Source organism: Chanodichthys erythropterus, chromosome 9 (genome assembly GCF_024489055.1).
Source record: "Chanodichthys erythropterus isolate Z2021 chromosome 9, ASM2448905v1, whole genome shotgun sequence".
In the NCBI taxonomy this organism is placed as follows: domain Eukaryota; kingdom Metazoa; phylum Chordata; class Actinopteri; order Cypriniformes; family Xenocyprididae; genus Chanodichthys; species Chanodichthys erythropterus.
Genome location: NC_090229.1, coordinates 9,546,967 through 9,560,135, shown reverse-complemented (window position 1 = coordinate 9,560,135; position 13,169 = coordinate 9,546,967). Strand labels below are relative to the sequence as shown.

At 35.2% G+C, this 13,169-nt stretch overlaps 1 protein-coding gene across 1 annotated transcript in view; it reads left to right on the top strand.

Moving 5' to 3' along the window:
• The first annotated feature begins 520 nt into the window (after positions 1–520).
• fnbp1a (formin binding protein 1a) overlaps positions 521–13,169 on the top strand; it is a 30,003-nt gene continuing 17,354 nt past the window's right edge. Inside the window, exons 1-7 of the mRNA XM_067393523.1 lie at positions 521–550; positions 2,105–2,220; positions 5,718–5,774; positions 6,717–6,864; positions 10,007–10,069; positions 10,398–10,502; positions 11,926–11,940. Coding sequence (XP_067249624.1) covers positions 521–550; positions 2,105–2,220; positions 5,718–5,774; positions 6,717–6,864; positions 10,007–10,069; positions 10,398–10,502; positions 11,926–11,940 — 534 coding nt within the window. The remainder of the gene's footprint in view (positions 551–2,104; positions 2,221–5,717; positions 5,775–6,716; positions 6,865–10,006; positions 10,070–10,397; positions 10,503–11,925; positions 11,941–13,169) is intronic.

Below are 13,169 nucleotides of genomic sequence, written 5' to 3'. Positions count from 1 at the left end.
TTTATTTTACAAGACCAAAACTGTACTAGGAACAAGCCTAAAACTAACAAGAAACTAGTAAAAACGAAATAATTAACCATTTCCACATCTGGAATAGGACAAAAGAAGAAAGAAACGAAAGAAAACTATTCAAAGAAAAGATTTCAAAATTCCTTCCCTATTCATTTTCCTTTTTATCCGTATTTGTCTGATAAATCCACGCATTTCAGAACACAGTAACTGGTGCTGTGAGGTGGATTTCTGCGCTGCGTGCTGCTCTGCGCGTGGCCGTCTAGTTCTGTCTGAGGCGCGTGAATGCACGAGTATATACAAGGCATTATCTTCATTTCCAGTTTCATCGGCAATTTACAGAATGCGGAGGTGAAAACGGACGGTCTCGCCGATCGAGGTACAAATCCTTGACGGTATACACTGGTATCACACCAGTTAGTATTATTTTTATTATCTGAAAGCTGTTCCTGGGCGAAAATCACGCATGCATTCAAACAGAGGATTATCGCGGAGGAACTGCCTTGAAACCATGAGCTGCAGTTGGGGGACGGAGCTGTGGGTGAGTACAGCCGTGAGGCAAGGAGGCGAATGCATCTGCAAGAAATTGAGGAATATAGTGAACAAAATGTTATCTCCTTTAGTTACATGCATATACCCATTAGTGATAGATAGATGGATAGATAGATACCGCACCGCCCATTTTACAGTGTGGCAGACCGCAAATTCTAGCTACTGTTACAGGAATTTTTAATTTCACGATTTTAGCCCTGGATATTATGCATGCACGTCCAGATATTTGAATGCAAGCTCCCTAAAGCTCGTTTAATGCAGTTATTAGCCATCAGCGTTGACTAAATACCCTAGATGGCAATAATCCTGTGCTAATGCTGTCCCTAACCACAAGTGAATGAGGCTGGAGCAGGTGCACAGGTTATTCCCATGCATGTCTTTTCTCAGCTTTGATGTTGCAATGTGTCTGTAACAAAGTAACAGTGTTGTGTTGTTGCACCACATGCTTGTCTTAATATTTTCTAATAATTTCTGGTCCTTGCTGGCTGTAGCATCATGGGACCTTAACCTAGTAACAACACCATAATGTAGGATAAAATATACAGGGTTGTGTAGCCGAGTGGTTAAAAATCAGGGTGCTAACCAAAAAAAGTTCAGAATTTGAGATTCAGTCCAATCTCAAGTTGTTCAAATATGTGTAGGAGAGACCAGGAAATTTGGGTGGGATGTAACATCATCAGTTTAACCATTTAGAAATGAGTTACGGAGTGAAATCATCTTACATGGCCACCACCCTCCTCAGGTGACTGTAATATATTACAAGGGTAATATTTTAAAAGGATTTACAGGACTAAATGTCAGAACTCTATCATCTGAATCAGCAGGTTCTTGTTTAATTTAATTAAAAGCTATAACAATACTTTAATGCATTCATCCATTAATAGGATATGACAACAGTGCTCCTTGTACATGACAGTAATTTAAGTTTAGGGACAAGTTATTGATTTCTAAACTACTTTAATTTGTGGCAGACAAATATAGAAATATATCAAAACATTGTTAGTAAATACAGTTTTTAACAATGTTGCTGTTGATAAAAAAAAACAGTTAAATGAGTAATAAGTCATAGACTGAGCATTATTCTAATTGACTATTTAAATGCTTTAAAAGCTATACCATGGAGCTCACAGATCAATATGTTTTGTAACAGTAACCTGGTGGTGAATATGTTTCAAAACAAGTTAAATGCTCTGTGATGGATGAAGTTTGTACTGTGTGTATAGTGATAAGCATTAGGCATGTTACGGCTGGAGGGCCAGCGCTGCCGAATAATGGATCTGACACATTGCCAATGTCAGAGAATACTGCAAACTCATGAAATTATATGTGATGACTTTCTTTCTGAGGGTATTTTGATATCTCTCCTTTGGGTCCTCTTTCATAGTTATATCAAATCCATCAAAGCAAAATCTATACTTTTTATCTCCTAAAGTGTTCTGTTGGCACTGTACCTTCAATGCTATTTCATATTTTGTCACTGATATGAAAGTGAGACGTTATTCATATGTTAACTTTCATTGTGTTGTTTTACTGTTCTTTCCAGGATCAGTTTGATAATCTAGAGAAACATACTCAGTGGGGCATTGAGTTTTTGGAGCGCTACACCAAGTTTGTGAAGGAACGGTCTGAAATCGAACTGAGCTATGCCAAACAGATCAGGTAAGAGATGAATTGTAACTCATGTTTGTAGATATTATAATGATAGGGTGATGTTATCATCAATTAGTTGCTCAAACTGTATGTCAATACACGTCACGTTTATTAATAAAGCGCTTTATATAAAAAAAGATTGTTTAGAAAGCAGCTTCACGGTAATAAACAGGAAAATAACAGATTGTGGTTCATTTTGAAATGACTTCAATTTTAGCTGTAAAGCTTCACAGAAGACAATTGTTTTTTATTATTCTGCTCAATTCAGATACAGTGTTGATTCAATTCCGTTCAATAACAGTGAATGTTGCAAAGTTCATTAATTATGAAATGACTTCAAAAGCAGAATACAATAGTACCATTATTCAAGTTTTTGTGTTCTCATCTGATAGCATCAGTACAGTCATATTGATAATATTTACTTAATACTAATACATATGTCAGTTTTGTAGGGATGAACGGTGTAAACAAAATCTTATAACACAGTAATTATTTTATCATTATTTTTTAGCTGGAAATTCAATTAAAAATGTAATGTATTCAATTACCATGTTGCATTCTCTATTTTTGGATATTGCAGTGAATTTAATATTATTTTTGATCCTCACAGATTGATATATTAGTGCATCAGCAAAGTGTCAAAATGTATGCATCAATTACATTAAATGACAAATGTAGCAAGCAAATGTTCATAAAAATGTTGTTATATGATATGTTATATGAGGACAAGTTATTATGTCAGTGAGAAAAAATCATAAAACAGGTCACATGTCCGATGTGTATTACCATGGATACTGGGTTTCCACAGCGCTGACCCACATTTTTATTATCCACCACTGCACTGATACTGTAATATTTCTTCCTGGCTGCATTTTGGAAGTTTATTAAGCAGCAGTTTCCATTGGAGATGCTGACCCTGAGGACACTGGATGACTTACAGTACCAGCATCATCTGTGCTCCTGCTTAAAGTTTATAATAAACTCCACAACTGGAGCTCAGGCGTGCACCAAACAGGCCCTTTCTGTTTGCATGTTCTGATCTCATAAGAGAAAATCCTCTTTATGTAGCCGTTCGCTCAATCCGTGCATTGTTGTTATTTTTAAGAAGTGTGCCAGACTGTATTTAGCTCTCAAGAAAGAGTCTTAAATTCACAACATCTCCCAGAGGCTTTTTTTTTTTCAGATCGCAGGCATGGGTGAAAGATTTATTAGGCACTAAGCACATGTTAGCACATAAACGGCATCGACATGGATCTGTCTGACTGAGGAATAATAGTCCTTTAAAAACCGCTGGGTTGGGTTATTCTAATGAGGATTTATTTATGGCTTTGTTAACCTTTTTTCCTATTTGCCGTCGCATATTGACGCATAGGGCGGCCCATTTAGGCAGATCGTAGGGAAACTAGCAGACAATAAAGCAACTGCATCGGTGTGGTCTTGTCAAGAAACTGCAAGATGGTGATCTGCCTAGCAACACGTCAGACTCCTGGGAGGTACCGTTGGGTGTGTGCGGAGAGAGGGAGAGATAGAGTGAAGGAAAGCTGCAGGAAAAAGCATTGAGGGGGCGGCACCATCAGCATGCGCTCTCACCATCATAATTGATTTTAAGCCATTTATAGGCCCTCTTGAAATTAATCACATAGTATTCATGTATAAAGCAATGATTTTCTCGTTTTTACTGTGTCATATGACGTCGTTCTGTATTCAGTTTTCCACTCTGGTCGACAAAGGTCAGCCTCATGAATCGGACGCCTTGTTCAGTGGGATGATACGATTATTCTGATGGTGACAATATTAGCTTTTGTTTGCGCCGCAGCCTTGCGTTGCACCACAAGCACCATTAGATCTTATTTGTCATTGACATGCACAATTTATTTCATTCAAATTACCGGGAGACAGAGGCACCATTGAAAACAGTAAAATGTCTTGGTTTGCCAAACCAAAACTGCTAAATTTGCAGTTTTTTTTTTTTTTTAATAACTGAGAGGATGTAAATTAATTAACTAATATTTTTTTAAATGACTATTTCAAGGCAACTTTGTCCATTTGGTGGTTAAAAAAAACAAAACTGCATGCATTTTGTGAAGGAACGTTGTTTTGGTTGTGCCTTGACTCATCGAATGAATATAGTTATCCTGCTGCTTATAAAACATTCACTACCAGGCTTAAGAGATGTAACCAGTTTAGGTGGAAATGATCTCATGCTGAGTAGACATGGTACGTCCTTGAAAATAAATTCCAGCACAACCCCACAACAACCATAATGAAATGACCTTTCACAAGAGATAATGCTTTACCATGAACTTTGTTCGAGAGCTACATATGGCAATTTATATTCAATATGGCCCTGTTTCCACCTGGTATTAAGATGTGTTTTGGTCAGTTGAATCACAAGTAGACGAGAGAGTGGTGTTTTAATTTTGGTGTTTAGTCTCTTTTGCCCACTTTCAACCAGTTCTGTCCCGATTTCTTCGAGGGGAGGGTCTATGGGCGTGTAAATGTATGGGTTTTTCAGATCTTTCGATCTAATGGACAAAATAAGCTTGCGCAATTTACATATGAACGTGCCCGGAGACAACTGAAAAACATACATAGAGCAGCAGCTTTTGTTTCTGCTCTGATAGCTGAAAGACAGGCCAAAACGCAGTGAGTGCGTGTTAGAAATCAGGAATGGTGAGAGAACATTGTGCTTGGTACATTTTTCGTCTTCAACCCAAACTTGGGTCTTCTGCCGACAAACTTTAAATCCCGTCTGGCTAGCACGTTTCCCATAATGTTTTACGCATTAGGTCAGTAGGCGGAGAGTAGGTGGTCTTTTGTGGCTGTTTGAACACATTTGACCACATGAGTGTCTACACTGTGAAAGCAGTCCGTTCGAATGCGTTTTCAACTACCTATGGTTGAAAGTGGACAAGCTCGAAACGTTTTAGATCCTGTTTACACCTGTATTTAGCATTGTCCACTTGTGATCCGATCAACCAAAACACATCTTAATACCAGGTGTAAACAGTGCCTAAAATACCTTACCTGTTGAGTAATAAAAAGCTATGTCCACCCTACTATATTTCAAATCCCTCATTTCTCACCATCTTCAAAAAGCCAAGCCAATGTTGGTTCTTGTTTTATTACGAGCTCTGTTGTTTTCTCTTTTTGCTAGCAGACTCTCCTCTGTTCAGTGTTTGTTTAAAATGGGTGTGTCCATGTCAAATCTTCTCGCTCATTGTGACAACTAACCCACTCCCACACCGTACATGCATCAAAGTAGCCCGAAGCGACTTTTCTCTATTTACAGATATGACGGTAAACTCAAGGGCGGGTGACATATGTATGCAGTTTAAACAAATAATCCCGTCCTAAAACTCACACCATTGTTTGAGCCAGTGTCGGGCGGGTTCAAACAAACAGAATTAATTTATGAACGGCTTGCTTATAGTTGTTTTATAGGAGAAAGTATTTAAACATTAAAAAATTGCATCTTTAAAATACTCTTATATGTCTTATTACAGGAATCTGTCCAAGAAGTATCAGCTGAAGAAGAACTCCAAAGATGAGGAGGAATACAAGTAAGTGAGAACAGTTTGGCATACATAAATCATACACATGCATCGAAATCTTAAATGTAGCCATTTACTAATGATGTATCAGGTTTGCTTACACAAAATGGTTTATTTCCCATATACTAGTGTTTAGAAGTTTGGAGTCTGAAAAATTGTATTAATGTTTATTATTGAAGTCTCTTATGCCCACAAATGTTGATCAAAAATACAGAAAAAAGCAATATTGAAAAATATTATTACAATTTAAAATAACTGTTTGAATATATTTTAAAATATATCTGTGATGCAAAGCTAAATTTTCAGCATCTTCAGCGTCACATGATCCTTCAGAAATCATTGCTGATTTGCTGCTCAAGAAACATTTCTTATTATTATCAATGTCAAAAATAATTTAATGCATCCTTTCTCCAGAAACCCAAACTTTTGACTGGTATTGTATACACACAAATCAGTGTTCCTTTCATTTGAGCAATTTTGCATATGTCTCATTTGCTGTCATTAGATTGCATTATTCGGTTGCCCCAAAATTATTTGGACACTTAAGCCAGACTTGCTTGAACAAAATTTAAAAAATATACAATACTTTTAAAAAATATTATTTAAAAGAAAAATAAGACACTTTTCAATCCAAATCTTTCACAAAAAAGAAGTTTGTTAGGTTATAAGTTGACACCAATTGGTTAAAAGGGCTCATAAAACTGAAATTCAGACATTTTTAAGGGTCCATAAATGCTCACTTTTTGGGGGTGAGCACTATGTATTTTGGCATCATTGGCCAGCATTGATATCAGCATCAATATTAGCCATTGAAAAACGAATTAAGTTGACCACTACTGTAGTCTTAATCATGAATGGGTCATTTCTAATTAAGGAAGAGAAACTAATTATTTATAATTTCTCATTTTGCTTTTTTGTTATGTATTATAACATTTTCACATTTGCTGTCAGGTACACGTCATGTAGAGCATTTCTGATGACCTTAAATGAGCTGAACGACTACGCGGGTCAACACGAAGTCATCGCCGAAAACCTGTCCTCTCAGATAATCGCCGAATTGACCCGCTACACTCAAGAACTGAAGGCTGAACGGAAATCGGTACGAACATGTCTTTTCCGTGTTTTTCTTGTCAGGACAGTCTTAAAAATCCTGCTTTCTAGAGATGATTTAAAGAGGTTATCTTCCCAAAAAGAAATCAAATCCCTCAATAACATGAATCACCCATTCAAGACATATATGTAACTACAAAAGTAATTCTTTCTCTGCGCTCCAGCACAGTGCTCACCTCTTACAAATCCAGGGTTAATCGCGTAGGAATATGGTATTATTTTGTTTATGATTTCTCTCAGCTCTGTGGAATGAAGCCAGACCCAATGTGGGTCATTTATTCAGGTCAATGGAGTTTGAGAAGGTCGCCCTCCCCCCGCTCTTGGCCTCTCTTGTCTAAAGGTTCTCGCACGGGTTCAGGAGGCCTCTGTCTGAAGCTGGTGGCTGGAAGTAATACGACAACAGAGTAAAATACCACCGTGCACGAGCTGAGGGAAGCTTCATTCCCTCTACTGTTCTTCCGACCTCCGTTGATGCATTTTGTCTGCCTTTTGTGTTCAAATGTCATGCTGAGAGAAAGTGGTCTTTATGTATTTTTCATAAAGAGAGTAGTGGCATGCCATGAGTGGGCAGACACAAGCGATCGCCTGTGCCGGTTTGTCAGTGAAGTTTTTGCTAATGAGAACCCCTAAATAAATGATTTGTGTTCCAGTGAGGAATTCTGCAGCTAATTAACATTTATTGTACATGGGTACGTCTTTGCTGGCGTAATTGAATTCTTTATGGAATGATAAGGGGGTTGGATTCAGCAATAGCTCTGGAATATAATCTTTTTAACAGCTGCTGTCTGGCTTGATTGTCTCATATTTCATTTAATCAGCTTAGTTTCCAATTAAATGTCTTTTCAGCATAATATTTTAAAAGGACATGTTGGACTGTGATACAGTAGTTGTCATGACTGTGTAAGAACTGAAAAAGAATTTCTTAACCTGAACCTTAATTTTGTGGTAAAATGTGTCTTTCATGGATTGTTTATGGTATAAACGTCCTAATGTTCAACGACGACGTTCACAAATTATATAAAAATATTAATAATTTCCGCCAAGTAATAAAGTTCATTAATCTACTTGTATTTTAAAGGAATAAAAAGTAGTTTACCCAAAATGGAAGATTTTGGAATTGAGTGCACAAGTGGTATTGACAACTTTTTTTGGCCAACATCCAATTTGTAATGAAAAGAACTGCTATGCCTTACACCTCCTTTTGAGATTCATGACAAAATTTAACATAATGGGGTAAATTATGATAAAATGAGCTATTAAGGTAAATTAAAAAAAAAAATGTAATTTCTTTTCTATAAAAAATGTCACTATCCTAATTTTATGTACCCTTTTTTATTATCCTCTAACTGTACAGACTCTATTCCCCAACTTTGTTTTATGTGCTATTTTTGTTTTTACAGAAATGTGGCAGTGAGTGTGTAATGGTTTAAAGGTGCCCTAGAATCAAAAATTGAATTTATCTTGGCATAGTTAAATAACAAGAATTCAGTACATGGAAAAGACATACATTGAGTTTCAAACCCCATTGCTTCCTCCTTCTTATATAAATCTCCTTTGTTTAAAAGACCTCCGGAAACACGCGGATCCCAACATAACACTGACTGTTACGTAACCGTTGCGATCATTAATATGTACGCCCCCAATATTTGCATATATGCCAGCCCATGTTCAAGGCATTAGACAAGGAAATGCAGTATTAACGTCTGGATCTGTGCACAGACAAGGTAAGCCAGCAAGAACAACAGCGAAAAATGGCAGATGGAGCAATAATAACTGACATGATCCATGATATCATGATATTTTTAGTGATATTTGTAAATTGTCTTTCTAAATGTTTCATTAGCATTTTGCTAATGTACTGTTAAATGTGGTTAAAGTTACCATAGTTTCTTACTGTATTCACGGAGACAAGAGCCGTTGCTATTTTCATTTTTAAACACTTGCAGTCTGTATAATTCATAAACACAACTTCATTCTTTATAAATCTCTCCAACAGTGTAGCATTAGCCCATAAGCCACAGAGCATAGCCTCAAACTCATACAGAATCAAACGTAAAGATCCATTTGAGGGTTATATTAGCTGTGTGAACTTTGTAAATGCACTGTAATATAGTCGAGAGCTCGTGTGGCAGGGAGCACGCGATTTAAAGGGGCGGTGCGCTGCCAAAATCAGTGTATAGTTAATGATGACCCAAAATAGGCAGTTCTATGAAAAAAATCTATGGGGTATTTTGAGCTGAAACTTCACAGACACATTCAGGAGACACCTTAGACTTATATTACATCTTGTGAAAAAGCATTCTTGGGCACTTTTAATGAGATAATGTAGAAAATCTAGTTTTGACTATTCGTAGCTACCATTCAAACGTTTGGGGTCTGTAAACTAGGGCTGCACAACGATTAATCGCGATTAATCGTTTGCAAAATAAAAGTCTGTGTTACGTAATATATGTGTGTGTTCTGTGTATAATAATTATGTATATATAAATACATGCACATACATGTATAAATAAATATACATATTTATATATATTTTAGATTACATATAAATATAAATATTTTATATATAAATATATTTTTTTCTTAAATATATACATGTATGTGCATGTATTTATATATACATAATTAATATACACAGAACACACACATATATTACGTAACACAGACTTTTATTTTGCAAATGATTAATCGCGATTAATCGTTGTGCAGCCCTACTGTAAACATTTTTTAAGATATTTTTTTTTAAGAAATTGTAATAGTTTTATTAATCAAGAATGCATTAAATTGATCAAAAGTGACAGTAAAGATGTTTATAACGCTATAAAAGATTTCTATACATTTTACTCATCAAAGAATCCTTAAAAATTTCCACAAAAATATTAAGCATGTGGATTGTGTGACATTGAAGAGTGGAATAATGGCTGTTGAAAATTTAGCTTTGCTTCACATGAATGCATTTCATTGTAAAATATATTAAAATAAAAACATTTATTACTACATTTTTGATGGAATGAATGCAGGCTTTGGTTAGCACAAGATACTTCTTTCACAAAATCTTAATACTAACCCTAAACTTTTAAATGGTAGTGTACTAAATTTGAATTATATTTCTTGTCTTTTCTTCCCTAAAGCATTTCCATGATGGCCGCAGGGCACAACAGCACATTGAGAATTCCTGGAAGCAGCTGGAATCGGTGAGTCAGTTTAACTGAATAGAACATAGTGTGAATATTCAAATTTTTCCTGATACTGGCCTCTCTTTCATCACCTGTCTGAGATATGAGCTAGAACTGGGCCACTTTATACAATAAACGCTTTTGTGAAATGAGCCACAGGTGTCTGTAAAAGGTGTCTCTTTTAAAATAAACAACCTAGGTTTTAATATATAAAAAAGTAAAACTATTGGTAAATACAAAGTACCTAACTAAAAGTAACACCACTACAAGCTGAACTACATTTTTAGTTACTTGACAGTAGCATACTTTTTTCAGCATTTTAATGTAAGTTCCTTTGCTCTTTTAGAGTAAGAGAAGATTTGAAAGAGATTGTAAGGAAGCGGATCGCGCCCAGCATTACTTCGACAAGGTGGATGCTGACATTAACGTGACTAAAGCAGATGTGGAAAAGGTATGGATCACGTGTGTGTGTGTGTGTGTGTGTGTGAAGGAGAAGAGACTGATCCTATCATAAACCCCTCATTCTCCATGACTGCTTTCATCCTTTTCTGTGAGTCTGTGTGGATGATCCCTCTTTGGAACGACGGACGCTGATATAACCGATGTCAAGTTCCCACCTCACACCTTATACCTCACCTGCTACTACCTTACAGTACCTTCTCTGTACTGCAGAAAATACCCATTTTGCTCAAAGAGAAGTTGGACAGTATGCACAATAAGTCTGTGACCAAATTGGTACCTGCTAATATTTTGTTGTTTTTTCATTTGGCATTGGGCAGATATTTAAAACAGATAGATATTTTTTCTCTAATTCAGACAAATCAAATAATTTCATGTTCAATGCCAGGTTTCAAAAACGTAAACAAATTGCTTTTCTACTGTACACAGAAATGCATAGGCAAAATTATAAACTCGAGCTTTAGTATGAACACTAGGGCTAGACAATATATATATATATTCACCATGATTATAATTGCGAATGTAATTAATAAAATTAATCAGCGTGGTTTATATTGAGATGATATTAATGTACTTTTTTAAGGTCATTAATTTAGTTTCGCAATCTCTCGCTAGGATGAGAGTGTTAACACAGATATGTTTAATAGAGTCTCACATTTAAATTGGCAAGTTTGATTCATTTTTGTGAATATTCCAAAAACAATCATTTGATTCAAAACCGATTAAGTGACTTTTGTGTAAACAAATAATGTGAAAAATAATTAAATAATTTTATATGTTGCTCAGGTCTAAAATTCACTGTTTTAAATAAAAAAAATAATAATTAAATGATAATATTATTAAAAAAAATTCTGATTCACCGGCATTAGGATAATTGGTAACACTTTACAATAAGGTTTCATTTGTTCATTTGTTTACTTAACATGAACAAACATTGAAAAATACTTCTAAAGTTTTTATTAATTGTAGTAAATTTCATCATTTATATATACAATATTAAAATCAAAAGTTGTGCCTGTTAATATTATTTAATTTAGCTCAGATAACATGAACTAACAATAAACAGTTGTATTTTTATTAATTAACGTTAACCAAAACAAATGTTGTATATGTATGTTTGATAAAGCATTAACTAACGGGACCACATTGTAAAGTGTTATTGGAAAATTTATATTATTTAAATGTTCAATAATGGGGACAATAAGCTCAAACACGACAAAAATTAAGGTAGTTTTAATGGTAAGAAAAAAACAACTACTAATATGGCAGTGGCCCATTTGTTATTAACATAAGGCTAAATGAACAGATTTGGATTTTGTTTAGCCCATGTATAGATGTCTTCTTAAGTAACTTCTGTTATTAGTGTGTCTGTGACACTAATCGACTCTGTCTTTGTTTTTTAACATGTCTTAAAGCGGTGTTCTCTCAAGGTAGGTTTGAACCAAGAGTCGTCTTTGTCGGTGAGGAGTTTGTTAACTTGTTCGGTGTATTACCCATATCAGCAAAGAGTGTTTGTCGTAATTTTCGTTGTTTTTTCGTTTTTAGCTTTTGTTACGTTCACGTCTATGCTTGCAGCGAATCTTTCCTGTATTCACCTTGTACTAATGTACAGAATAAGACTTGTCATGGAAGACTGATGTTAAAATGCATTTCGATTGCGAAAATGGGCTACGTTGTAAGGGTTACACAAAATCAATAGCTATTACTGTCAACCACAAAAAGTCCTGAGTTTGAGAGTCTGTGCACACTGTCTGGTTCATGTACATGATGTTGTATATTTTACAGTGGCCACTAAAAGCATTTAGACACTTTAAAATAAACAAATTTCATTGCATTATTTGCAGTATTAAATCAAGTAGCACAAACACACTTTTCAATCAAAAGAAGTTTGTTGTGTTTCAAATGATAAAGCTATAGATATGTTGTTTAAAGTTAATAAAAAATATATATTGTGACACTTTGTGGTTGTAAAATTTTAGTGGAAAATAGTTATTGTGCTGAACTACACCTGTGGTTATGCTGCTAGCACACGTGAGAAATTGAAAATAATTGAAAATCCACAAAAACGTCAGTGGGTTAAAAGTCATTGAGCAAAAACGGCAAGTTTAGTGAAGTCATTTTTGTGAAAAGCTTTACATTTTTTTGCATATGCAACTTGTATTTATATTTTGTGTTTAATGCAATGACATTCGCAAATTTGTGACTTAAGTATCCAAATGCTTTTTTGGTCTGCTGTATGTGTTTAGTTAGTATGCATGATGAATGGATGTCTGGTGCGAAAAATTTGGACCATTTTCACATTATGTTTTGGAACATTCATTGTCATTTTAGTGTGTGTGTATGTGTGTGTTTGTGTGTGTATTTTCTCATACACTGTCGGTACACCATCGTGTTACTCGTCTTCTTCATCATTAGCAAACTACTCATACTATTTCTGGAGTATATTGTTTTATATATAGTGGGGTACCCAACTTACATTAGTCAATGTGTGCAGTATACAACCAGAGCTCACTCAGTGAGATATCCCACAATGCAATGCATTCAACTTGAGCTTCCATTTCCAATTTCAAATGATCCTGAAGGAATATCAACTGCATCTTTTTTGACTCATTATTTAATCAAGACTACCATGAGTTAAGACATTTATACTCAAAATGGG